General features: G+C 39.8%; 1 protein-coding gene across 6 annotated transcripts in view; it reads right to left on the bottom strand.

Moving 5' to 3' along the window:
- Nucleotides 1–2,071: 2,071 nt before the first annotated feature.
- Nucleotides 2,072–13,178, bottom strand: part of NCOA2 (nuclear receptor coactivator 2) — a 306,070-nt gene continuing 294,963 nt past the window's right edge. For 3 of the 6 annotated variants that reach the window (XM_017872742.1, XM_017872737.1, XM_017872738.1), the window contains one exon: nucleotides 2,072–5,949. In XM_017872742.1, the coding sequence (XP_017728231.1) occupies nucleotides 5,938–5,949 (12 nt within the window). In that variant the 3' untranslated portion in view covers nucleotides 2,072–5,937. The remainder of the gene's footprint in view (nucleotides 5,950–13,178) is intronic. The other 3 variants (XM_017872740.1, XM_017872741.1, XM_017872739.1) reach the window with 2 other exon arrangements.

Below are 13,178 nucleotides of genomic sequence, written 5' to 3'. Positions count from 1 at the left end.
GAGTGCAGTGGCCGGATCTCAGCTCACTGCAAGCTCCGCCTCCCGGGTTTACGCCATTCTCCTGCCTCAGCCTCCCGAGTAGCTGGGACTACAGGCGCCTGCCACCTCGCCCGGCTAGTTTTTTTTGTATTTTTTAGTAGAGACGAGGTTTCACCGTGTTAGCCAGGATGGTCTCGATCTCCTGACCTCGTGATCCGCCCGTCTCGGCCTCCCAAAAGTGCTGGGATTACAGGCTTGAGCCACCGCGCCCGGCCTCAGTATGTTTTTTTGCTCATTTTCCTTTTTTCAACTTTAAATATCACTTAGTTATACATTATATTTGCTGTCTACAGTATATATGATTTATATATATATACATATACACACACATATAAATATGTGTATATGTAGGACATTAGAATATTTTTGGTAGATTATATTGTTTATATGTATACACATATATAAAGTTTATATGTATGCACATATATTAGGTTTATATGTATACACATATTGTTTATATGTATACACACATATAAATCTAATATATATACACATATACACACAAATATATTTACTTATCCATTTCTTAATAACTTGTTCTTCAAAAAATGTTTCCACTTTTCTGATAATGCAAACATAACCTTCTAGCAATTTTACATTTATGTTTAACCTTTGATCCATTTGGCATTTGCTAATATCGTGGGGTAGGGAGTTAAGCTTGGTATTTCACTCAAATGTGACCAACTGTCTCAACACCACTTTTGTTTTTAAGAACAGTGATTTTGTGAATTAGAAATGCAATCTATCATATATTGATTTTATATTTACACAGCAATCTCTCTGGGCTTTTTCAAATGTATTTATCCGTGTTAAGTATTTTATACCACAAATCACTAGATTATAAAATGCTGTTAGAAGTCTCACGTCTTCCAAATTTCTATTATCACACATTTTTTCTTCCAAATGCATCTTACTTCTTTTGATTTTGATAGGGATTGTCATGACTTTGGGGAAAGAATGAATGGTCTTGTATTTAGGTCTTTCTGGGTTCATAGCATGTCTCCATTTTTAAAAATTTTCTACGTCTTTTGGTTAACCTTTAGTTTTCTTCACAAAGGTCTGTGACACTTCCTGTTAGGTGTAATTCCATTTAATAAGCATTATATTATTTTGTTATTGTGAACAGGGATATTTTAAAGATACAGTTTCAAAGTTAGTATGGATAGACGGTATTGATTTTTGTATAGTCTAGCCATTTCACAGAGCTTTTCTATTCATTCCAAAGGTAGGGCAAAAGCAAAAACCCAAAATCTTTGCGTTTTTCCCCATAGATAATCAAATTGTTGAAAATGTTTTCTCTTCTATTCTCATATTAGGACTTTTTTTCTTAGTATTGGTGGTGGGGCTCCTTGTTTTGTTGACTTTAATTAATACTTTTAGTTCACCATTAAGATGTTTCATTGGGAATGCCATAACTTTAAATACATTTACGACATTTACTTTTCCTAGCTTTATTTCTTTAAAATGAATGAGAGCTAACATTTGTCCTACACTAATTTACCAAATGGCACTCATTGTTAATCATGTTTTTTTTCTTCCTTTAATCTGTTAACATAGTTAACAGCATTGATAAGAGTTTCCTAATCATTTTTTTTTTTTTGGATCTTTTAAAAATACAATTCCAGGTTACTATTTCATATAGCTTATGATCTAGGTTTCAGGTACTGTACTTGTACTGCTTATCAACTATTAAACCATTATGGATATTCTAATGTGTGATGTGACCTTCCTAAGCCAGTCAGAAGTCCACATTATTCTTATAAATATGTCTGGAGATTTGGGAATGGAAGGTGGAACAGCATGGTGAAGAGTCATCTAGGACTCAGTGGAACTAGATGTGGCTTATATTTGCCATTAGGTTACTCGATAATCCTTTATTTCAAATGTGAAGATTTATAAAATGGGTTATTGGAAGAATTAAATGTTAAGGTGCTGTGAACAGTGTCAACTACCATATAAATATAATAAATTATTAAATTACAAGTAAGGTCTTTTTAAGTGCAATTATGAAAGAAGATACAATATAAACACATTAAAATCTCTAAAGCCATGTAAAACCCGAAGGCATTAAAATTTATTAAATGATGCAATAACAACAGAATTCTTTATTTACAATAGCATTATTTAACATCAAATAAGCAAATAGCATCAGCAAAGCAATATTAACTTGCATAAATGTATTTAAAATTTCTCTGAATATATCTACCTTTGCATAAACTGCTCACACTAGAAATACAAACATCAATGCAGGTGAACAAAGTGATGTTCAGAGTCAACTCCATTTTGAAAATAAATCACAACCTGAAACACTGTAAGCTTTCTCCTGAAGAACCATAGTTAATATATTGCTTAATTTTACCCTTGTATAATCTTTTCATATACACACATCTCAGATGCAACTTCATGAGGAACTGTACAAATAAAACTCACAAATGACAAAGGAAAAAAAATGACAGTTAAATGTTTGAAGAAATGTATCATCATCACTATTCAACAACATAAAGGTTAAGTGATGATGCACTTATTCAAAAATTGTACACAATTCACTATACAAATATAATACATCGGACAGCTATGTAGGAATATACAAGACTTAAAAACAGATCTAAGGCATTATGCTAGATTTTAGCATTTTGAGGTTCTTGCACATAGCTTTTACCTGTAGTAAGAAACTTAAAAGATTTTGTTTTAGTCTATAAAGAAACACCAGGGAGAAAATTCTAATTAAAATCGAAGCCACTACAGTAATTTTCTTTTGTGCAGAGAATGCTTTGCTCTTAGGCAGCATACTACCATACAAACACTAGAAAATTTTAAATTCACACCAACAATTAATGGCTTAAGTTGCATTTCAAAATTGATTGTGTATCTTTGGGTTCTGCAAGTGGATCTGTGCCACCCATTTCATGTGTTAAGCCCATATGAACTCCATTTTTGAACACAGATTAAAAATTGCATTATATAAACTGCAAAAACATTGCTTTCAATTATTACAGGCCGTAAGAGATACACATAGGGAGAGGGGCATATTAATCTTTGAGTCAAACGAATTCATTGTAATAAAACAGCTCACTTCACTTTTTAAACTTACCACATTACATGAACACTTAAATGAGTTTTACAACCAAGTTAATGTATGTATACTTTTCACATTATGTTTTTCACATTTAGTAATATAAGCGAAACACTGATTATTTGTACTATTAAACGAAAACCAAGTACTCAGTCTAACAAATTTATTGTGTACAGCATGAGAAATACTGATAATGAAGGGAATTGATTTGGCTTTTGCTTCTATAGTGATCAATATGATCAGAGGATTCCTTCACTTACTTTTCTTCTCCAAATTAGATGTAAAACAAAAATCCATTACCTGATCGAAACCATAAGACAATTTATCATCTTTTCCTTCAAAACAGCAATGATCATGAATTATTATAAATTACCAGTATCATGAGGTTGCAGATTTGTCTGAATTAGGATCGACATTAAAATACAGCGGGTAGATGGATAAAAAAGAACAGATAGGTAGATAGTTTTGGACGGTGTTGTAGTTAAAAGGGACTTGAAACTAAAAACAAAACAAATCCAGTTTAAACTCCATTTCTTTTTTGTGCTGTGTGAAGTTAAAAATCATTATAATTCACATATTTCTAAACATTAAAACTGGTCGGTCACACTGAATTGTATGCCACGTGAGCCTCAGCACACGGGGAGGTCCTGGAGTCCTGGGCCAACATCTGCTTGTTTTTTCCATCACAGTTGGGCAACCCAATGGTTTGGTGGAGAAAAGTAGAGCCTTTTGAGGGGATATATGAACTGGTGGCCACTAAGAAGTGCTGTTCCTTGGCCACCTCCCTGTATTGAGATCCCTCTCAAGTGGAAAAAAAGTAGCAAAATGCAAATTTCCAGAAAGCTTCTTTAGTATGGAGCAACATTTTCAGACTGTCTACTTACCATCTATCTTTGGGTTATATCTCTTTCTATATTTCCATAATCTGTACACATAGAGAGAGATATAAATATAAATAGGGGTAGTTTGTACATTTTTCACCCTGCCACAAATAAACAATCAAATTTCAAGGAAAACTTCTCTGTTCCTAAAAGCCTGGCTAATGAGATATTATAAAATGCTTTGCTTTTAGACATCAAAAGATATCATTCTGAAATTTAGGTAAGAAAGGTATTAGGGGTTAAGGAGAAATAGCTCAAAAAAGGTCATCAGTTTCTTGGTATTGCAGTTGTCTGAAACTGACACCCATTAATAAAAGATTATTCCCCTACCAGAGTGGGCAAGAAAAACAACCATAAAAGTGGCCTGCTTAGTAACATGTAGTCTTTCTAAGGTTCATTAAGAAAGAATATAAACATATAAAAATCAAGAATTGGTTCCTACAGCGGCTGCATATCATACAGATTAGATAAATGACTTATGAGCAGAATCACAAGGTTTAGAAAATAAAAAGTCGTAAGTCTACAAATTAGGTCTAATCAAGGCATTGATATCCTTTACAAAACACCTTTAGGAGACATTGCTATGAAGATATCTAATTTAATACTGAAGTACCTCATTTTTGAGTCAATTCCACAATATGTATACTTCACAAAAATTATACAATTAAAACACATAAGTTCTCAACTTAAATTATTGCTTGTTTACATATAAATCGGATTTTATGTACCTTACAAAACTTCGGCTTAGTCAGCACTGCTAAAAAACAAAATAAAAAACACATGGCAGAGGTTAAATCTGTCGTGATATCTGCTATCAATTTAAACACACTGGCATTTTCTCCCATTTTGGAGGCCAGAGTTGCTGGGGAACAGAATATACATGCTTCCAAAGCAGGTATCCTTAGCTCGATTGGTATCAAGTCTTAACTTTGCTCTTCTCCTTGCCAGTAAATGCATTTTTTTTTTTTTTCTGAAATTCAATACTTAGCAATTGGTAAGTGGCTGGCAAAACATTTAAGGAAATAAAGGGCTTACCTGGTTTCTGTAGCTTATATTATTTTTTAAAAAATGAATGAAAGTAGGGAGGATGGGGAATGAGAGAGGGGAAGGTAAGAGTCAGGCTGACAGGGAAGAAGAGATGCTGATTCAAGCTGTCTGATCAAACTAAAGGGAACTTAATATAGAAATGAAAATTATTTCTTCTTGATTCATGATTCAGGCGAACTAGTTTGGTTTTAACAGAGAAAAAACAAGGAAAAAATATTTGCTAATGTTAACAGCCCTCTCACAGGCTCCTTTTCATCTGTTCAGTAACTGGAGACTCTTTCCAACATGGTCTTTAGCGCTTTCTAAAGATACGACTGTGACTTTGTTGGTCTTCATGCACTGGGTGTGTCTGTAAATATGGCGCTGTCCACGGTGTCTGTCCTGCTTCCATCCCAAGTTCAGGCTTTAGCTTAAAACACTTTTAGTTTTTAAAAAAATTCTTTTCTTTCCCCCAGATAAAATCTTAATCTTTTGCACTAGACTGTTAGCCAGGGAAAACAAAGCAAGAAACCAGTGTCTGGAACCGAACAGGAACAGAACAAGAGCATGGATCTCCTTAAATACATACATTTAAATACATTCAATCTGACATGGGTATGAAATTTGCCTGTCAACATTTACTTTGCAGGAGAGATCTAAGTTGCACTAAGGTGAATGCAGTGAACAGACTGAGCGACTGTCTGGATGCAAGCTTCAGACTGTCAAGAGAAGAGGCAGCTCCTCCTGCCACAGCCGAGTGGATGCCACCCTGGGGACCAGGGCCCAGGCCTGTCTGCTCTGGCAGAACCGGCTGGCAGGTCAGTTGGTTTGAAACAAATAGACACAGCTCTCCAGACTTGGAAGTGTTTTGAGCAAGTGAGCCCGGTCAGCTGAAGAAGCAACTGGCTACTGTCAGTGTCAGCAATATTTCTGTAGGAAAACAGACAGATAAAAAGTTGTGAAATATCTTTGAGGTTTTGATAAAACCATCATAAAGCCCATCACAAAAACATCAAAATCCCTGACTATTTTCAATAAAGCAAATCACTAAGGCTGCATCTGGATGAGGACATTCGATGTGGAGGTGAACAGGCAGAGGGCGCCATTCCTTCCTTCACACAACGCTTCCAGGAGGCAAGGAGGAGCCCAGCGAATCCTACATGCTATTTCTTGCAGGCCATCGTCTGCAAATGGATGACGAATCTCTCCTTAATGACCGCTCTCCAACCAACAACATGCTAGCTCAATTTCATTTCTCCCACCTTCAATAAAGATGACTGAACAATTCACCCAGCTGCTTTTTGGCAGCATCCGATCCAGAAGGGGCCACTGCTTCCTAATCCTTCCTCAAATTCATCCAGTACAAACCCTTCTTCTATAAAATGGCCCTCCTGATTTTCCCTAATCAGATGCTCCCAAGGTTCTCTGGGTGTGTTCTCCCTGGCTTCAGCAAGCTAAATCATGATGGATTTTGACTCCTGGGGTGTTCTTTCTTTTTTTTTTCCTTTCTTTCTTTTTTTTGAGACGCAGTCTTTCTCTGTTGCCCAGGCTGGAGTGCAGTGGCACAATCTCGGCTCACTGCAACCTCCGCCTCTCAGGTTCAAGTGATTCTCCAGCTTTGGCCTCCTGAGTAGCTGGGACTACAGGCGCCCGCCACCGTGTCTAATTTTTGTATTTTTTGTAGAGATGGGGTTTCACCATGTTGGCCAGGCTGGTCTCAAACTCCTGACTTCAGGTGATCTGCTCACCTTGGCCTCTCAAAATGCTGGGATTGCAGGTGTAAGCCACTGCGCCCAGCCTCTTGGGGTGTTCTTGCTGGTTTTTGGCTATGTGCTGATGATGTGAATGACTGAATACCAAAGGTTATAGTGAGCAAGTCATGTGGCATTGTTTCTTTGGTTGGTGCAAATATATCTGTCAATGATTTTCTTTGGCTATTGACTATCTTCCTTCCAAAAGTTTTCATTCACTTAGCAAACATTAATTCAGCATCTATTATATGGTAGGTGCTGGGATATATCCACAAGACATTCTTTGTTACTGGTATCACAAAAATTGCCCAACTAGGCAAGGCAGACAACATGGAGATTATAATTGTACCTTGCTACAAATCAAATGATCATAAATAACAACATGATCTGAGTTCTGTTAGTGGAAATACTGTCTGCTTTAGAAACATGTAACAATTGCTTCTGGGATTTAGATATTTAGACACAGAATTCTAGGCCATCAGGGCCATTAGAAATTATCTAATGTAAGTAAGATTAGAGAGGAAGCCAGCTCCAAATAATGTATTTTACCTTAGCACCCCAAAAAGAGAGTTCTGGGGAAAGTATTGCCAGATCATGAGTTCTAGTGGCCAAAGGTGGAATTACATTAGCCCCTGGTCAGATGCACAATTCTCCTAAGCTTACAAAATGAGCTTAGAATACCTGTGATTTTACTTCTTCTCAGAGAAGAACATTTAGCATACTTTATAATATAAAGCTGAATAGATTCGTATTCCTAACTTGTGTCACTTTTATGATTTCATAGAAAACACTCCATGGTGCTGATTAAAATATGAAAAACCCTCAATTTTCCAGTTAGTCTAGAAAAAGAAACTCTACTGAGAAGTATTCATACCTATTGCATTTCTGAGGCTTAGAAACTGTGTAAGGCAGTATTCTCTGGCATGGACTACCATCCAGGAGCAGCCACCGAAGAGAATCAGTTTGATGAAGGAGAACGCTGTGCTCCACACACACCTCTGGAGTCGCACTACCTGGGGTGTACCCTGGCTGTGTCACTTAGGGGTGGGGGCCATTTTGTACCTAATACTTCTTAGGATGGTTGTAAGGATTACACAAAATGATGCACATGAAGTGTTTAAATAGTTCTTGGAACATCATAAGTGCTCACTAAATGTCATCACCACTATCACCATCATCATCAACTAAAAGCCGACCCTATTAGTGATCAATTTTCATAACACTAGTAAATAGAAGTAATTACAAGAGAACCATGCTGCTGAGCAGTAAACTCAATTTTAATCTATTTAAATATATCTAAAATATAAAGAAATGCTGTAAGTTCTTATAAAAGGAAGAATCTTCTGGTTAGGTCAAATAACTGCCCTTCTCTAAATACATATTTTTGGTAAGTCTATGGTTGTACATACTAGCTCTGCTTAAAGCAAGGTACCACTATAATTTCCAATTCAAGATAAATGGAACAGAGTCAATTAATAATGGATGACAGTAGTATCTTGTTCAACAAATAGAACCAGATTACCACTAACAATTCTGGAAAAGAGCAGGGCACAGGCTCACGCCTGTAATCCCAGCAGTTTGGGAGGCCGAGGCAGGCGGATCATTTGAGGTCGAGTTTGAGAGCAGCCTGGCCAACATGGTGAGACCCCGTCTCTACTAAAAATACAAAAATTAGCTGGGCGTGGTGGTGGCGGCATGGGCCTGTAACCCCAGCTACTTGGGAGGCGGAGGCAGAAGATTCGCTTGAACCTGGGAGACAGAGGCTGCAGTGAGCCAAGATTGTACCACTGCACTCTAGCCTGGTCGACAGAGACTCCGTCTCAAAAAAAAAAAAAAAAAAAAATTCTGGAAAAAGCTCCTTGATTCATAACAGCAGCAGCAGAGCTTATTACGGAAACACAGGATGACGACTGAACCCCTATCAGTGTGCACATAAGTAGCACGGTGACAAATGCAAGTAACTTCTGGTTATTTCTGATGAATGAAAAGGGATATCCTATACAGATTATTCTCTGGCCTTAGCAATTAGCATGAAGAAAGTGCAGGTGGATGAGGCAGATTCAAGAGCGGGACTAGAAAAAAACAGGGAAAGTTGATGAGGTTATCAGTGGCCTGGGCAAGACAGTAACAGACAGGCGCTGTGTTGCCCAGGATGGAGTGTAGTGGCTGTTCACAGGTGCAGTCATAGCTCATTGCAGCCTAGAACCCCTGGCCTCAAGCCAGCTGAGTAGCTGTGACTACAAGTGTGCCACCCACTGTGCCTCACCCAAAAGACGCCTTTGCTGGGAAGAGAGAACATCCTATATTTACTGAAAATTGATGTCTTAGATCCTAATGCTACTCTTTCCATTTGGGTTTAGTGGGCCCCCATGGGGCACCAAGATGCACGTGAAGGTGAACCCCTGGTCCTGCCAGCCTGCCGTGTGGCCCGCACCACAGGGCTGGTTGCAGGCCCGTCCCTAAACCCCCAGCCGGGCACTTTCTACCTTGGTTGATTTGGGTCACCAGTTCTCGAAGTCTTCAGGCTAGCTGGTGACCCTGCGTAAATTATCTCGTCCTCTGAGATTCAGTCTCCTCATCTGAAGCGGTGGGGAACCTTAAATATCTATGAAGGGCCTGGCACTGTCCTTGGTAAATTCGAGGCCAAAACGTTCACTCCCTTCCCTTGCTCTGGGAGGTTCCTCCCTCCTGAGATGAAGAATCCCAATGCCTGGGGCTGAGGATGCTTCCAAAAATGTAGCTGAATATTTACTGTCTGTCCACATTGTTTATGAATATCTTTCTCATCCCTATAAGATCTAAATATTGAGAAGGGAGTGGCACCAAAGAAGGAAATTATCCCTTCTTGGCCTTCTCCAATGCTACCTGCATTAAACCCTTAGAAAAATCTCACAAGTGCTCAGTGTTCCCTTCAGGGAAGTGGCAGGAGGGTGCAGGGGTTAAGAGTGCATATTTGGGGTCAGCTGGCCTGGATTTAGTTCCCAATGCTGTAAGACCTTGATCTAGTCATTAAACTCTCAAAACAGTAGCTCTACCAGACAGTTGTGGTGTGGTTTAAATGAGGGAATCTAAGTAAAACTCTTTTTTAAATTTTATTTATTTATTTATTTATTTTGAGACGGAGTCTCGCTCTGTCACCCAGGCTGGAGTGCTGTGGCCGGATCTCAGCTCACTGCAAGCTCCGCCTCCCGGGTTCACGCCATTCTCCTGTCTCAGCCTCCCGGGTAGCTGGGACTACAGGCGCCGCCACGTCGCCCGGCTAGTTTTTTGTAGTTTTAGTAGAGACGGGGTTTCACCGTGTTAGCCAGGATGGTCTCGATATTCTGACCTCGTGATCCGCCCGTCTCGGCCTCCCAAAGTGCTGGGATTACAGGCTTGAGCCACCGCGCCCGGCCTAAAACTCTTAATGGAGAATAGGCTTGCAGTAAATGCTCAGTACATGTTGGTTGTTTCTGTAATTTTTTAAAAGGCAGAATGTGGGACCATCTCAGTGTTCTGATTTTGTAACAGCTGGATCTCTTCTTCTTGGAGGTTACATGGCAGCTGAAAAAGGGCACAAGGCAGGGCAGATCAATTCCTGAGGCTCTTGGGAGACAGGGGTGGCAGACTGGGCCCATGAAATATTTGAGGGCCTTAACCTACAGAGTGGCTTTCTCGGGGCACCCGCTCTGCTGGAGCCCTGGCCTAGGCTGGCATGCAGTCACATGATGAAGGGTGAGGCAGGGAGGTCTAATCTCACTGTGGTGAATTCAAGGAGGGAGATGTGAGCCTGGCCTCCCAAATCCATTTTTCTCCCATAGAGATATGATGTGCTCAGAGGTTGAGCTCCCCGGCACTTTTGGGTTAAAATGGTCCCTCTGTGGGAGCCCAATTATCAGTAACGTCACTGTTCTTCTGGGAAGTGTGTTCCTGATTTCAACTTCTGCACATAAGCCATGACTGAGTTGTGTGGCTGCTCATTTCCTGTACTCAGTGGAGGAGAGAACAGAATTGGCACCAGGAAAGATACCAGCCCCTCTAGGTATGTACACACAACATCTACAGGACTCCCACCAACAGCCAGCACCTCTGCCACTCAGGACTGTGGATTCTTAAAAACAAGAGAAACCGCATGGAGAATATTCACACAGTAAGTTAAAATCTGGAGCAAATTTATGCTATTACTTTCTCAACTTGAATGCTAGTATTAACCATATCATCCAATACCCACTTTTTTTTTTTTTTTTTTTTGGGGAAATTGAACAACAACCCTGTACTGTCTCTATTGGGGGGGATTTTTTTTTTTTTTTTTTTTTTGGAGACAGAGTTTTGCTCTTGTTGTCCATGTTGGAGTGCAATGGCTTGATCTTGGCTCACTACAATTTCCGCCTCCCGGGTTCAAGCAATTCTCCTGCCTCAGACTCCTGAGTAGCTGGGACTACAAGCATGTGCTTCTATGCCTGGCTAATTTTGTATTTTTAGTAGAGGTGAGGTTTCATCATGTTAGCCAGGCTAGTCTTGAACAGAATCTCGCTCTGTCGCCCAGGCTGGAGTGCAGTGGCTGGATCTCAGCTCACTGCAAGCTCTGCCTCCCGGGTTTATGCCATTCTCCTGCCTCAGCCTCCCGAGCAGCTGGGACTACAGGCGCCCGCCACCTCGCCCGGCTAGTTTTTTGTATTTTTTAGTAGAGACGGGGTTTCACCCTGTTAGCCAGGATGGTCTCGATCTCTTGACCTCGTGATCCGCCCATCTCGGCCTCCCAAAAGTGCTGGGATTACAGGCTTGAGCCACCGCGCCCGGCCAGCCAGGCTAGTCTTGAACTCCTGACAGGTGATCCGCCCGCCTCGGCCTCCCAAAGTGTTCGGATTATAGGCTTGAGCCACTGCGCCTGGCCAGGAGAGGATTTTTTATTTTTATTTGTACAAATTTATGGGGGTACATGTGAAATTTCATTACATAATGCATAGCGAGTGATCAAGTCAGGGTTTCAGGATGTCCATCACCCAGATGCAATACATTTTTAACTATAGTTATGCTACTCTGCTAACATTACATTTATTCCTTCTAATTGTATGTCTGTAACCTCTCACCCACTTCTCTTTCTCCTCTTCTGCCCTCACAGTCACCTTTCTTAGTCTCTGTTATGTATTTTTCCACTCTCTACTTCCATGTGAATAAATTTTCTAGTTCTCATATGTGAGAACATGCAATAGATATTTGTCTTTTTGTGCCTGCCTTATCTCAGTTAAGATAATGACCTCCAGTTCCATCTATGTTGCCACAAATGACATGATTTCATTTTTTTTAATGGCTAAATAGTATTCTACTGTGTATATGTACCACATTTTCTTTATCCATGTATCCACTGATGGACATACAGGTTGATTCTATATCTTTGCTATTGTGAATAGTGCTGCAATAACCATGAGTGCAGGTATCCCTTTGATATACTCACCTTTCTTCCTTTGGGTAGAAACCCAGCAGTGTGACTCCTGGATCAAATGATAATTCTGTTTTTAGTTTTCTGAGAAATCTCCATACTGGCTCTACTAGTTTACATTCTAACAGTGTATGAGAGTTCCCTTTTTACAGTATCTTGTCAACATCTGTTATTTTTTGTGTTTTTAATAATAGCCATTCTGACTGGGGTAAAATGGTATCTCCTTATGGCTTTTATTTGTATTTCTCTGATGATTACTGATGCTGAGCATTTTTAATATATCTGTTGGCCATCTGCATGTTTTCTTTTGAGAAATGTCTATTTATGTCCTTTGTCCACCTTTTTTTTTGAGATGGAGTCTCACTCTGTCACCCAGGCTGGAGTGCAATGGCATGGTCTCGGCTCATTGCAACCTCCACCTCCCAAGTACAAGTGATTCTCCTGCCTCAGCCTCCGTAGTTGGGACTACAGGCACATGCCAACACAGCTGGCTAATTTTTGTATTTTTAGTAAAGATGGGGTTTCACTAAGTTGGCCAGGCTGGTCACAAACTTTGCCCACTTTTTAATGGGATTATCTATTTTATTCCTGTTGAGTTCTTCGTATATTATAGATATTAGTCCCTTGTTGGATAAATGGTTTGCAAATATTTTCTTCCACTTAACAGGTTGTATGGGATAGAATTTTTTAAAAAAGAGCTACCAATTGTGAAGGGTAATATCCCTTACCTTAAAGGGCCACATAGGCCCATTTACCTATGTGCCAAACTGCTCAGAGCTCTCCCTGCAAGAGATCTGCTGCTAGGTACATATTTCAATTAGGTCTAAGTACTAATTATTCTACAGTTTCATTGGCTGAACATGGTAATATCATTCTTTTTAGAACAAGTGTTTAACAGGCCAGGTGTGATGGCTCACGCCTGTAATCCCAGTGCTTTGGGAGGCTGAGGTGGGTGAATCACCTGAGGTCAGGAGTTTGAGACCAGCCTG

Source organism: Rhinopithecus bieti, unplaced genomic scaffold, assembly GCF_001698545.2.
Source record: "Rhinopithecus bieti isolate Rb0 unplaced genomic scaffold, ASM169854v2 scaffold_6536, whole genome shotgun sequence".
NCBI classification, from domain to species: Eukaryota; Metazoa; Chordata; class Mammalia; order Primates; family Cercopithecidae; genus Rhinopithecus; species Rhinopithecus bieti.
This window is presented reverse-complemented; position numbering and strand designations above follow the sequence as displayed.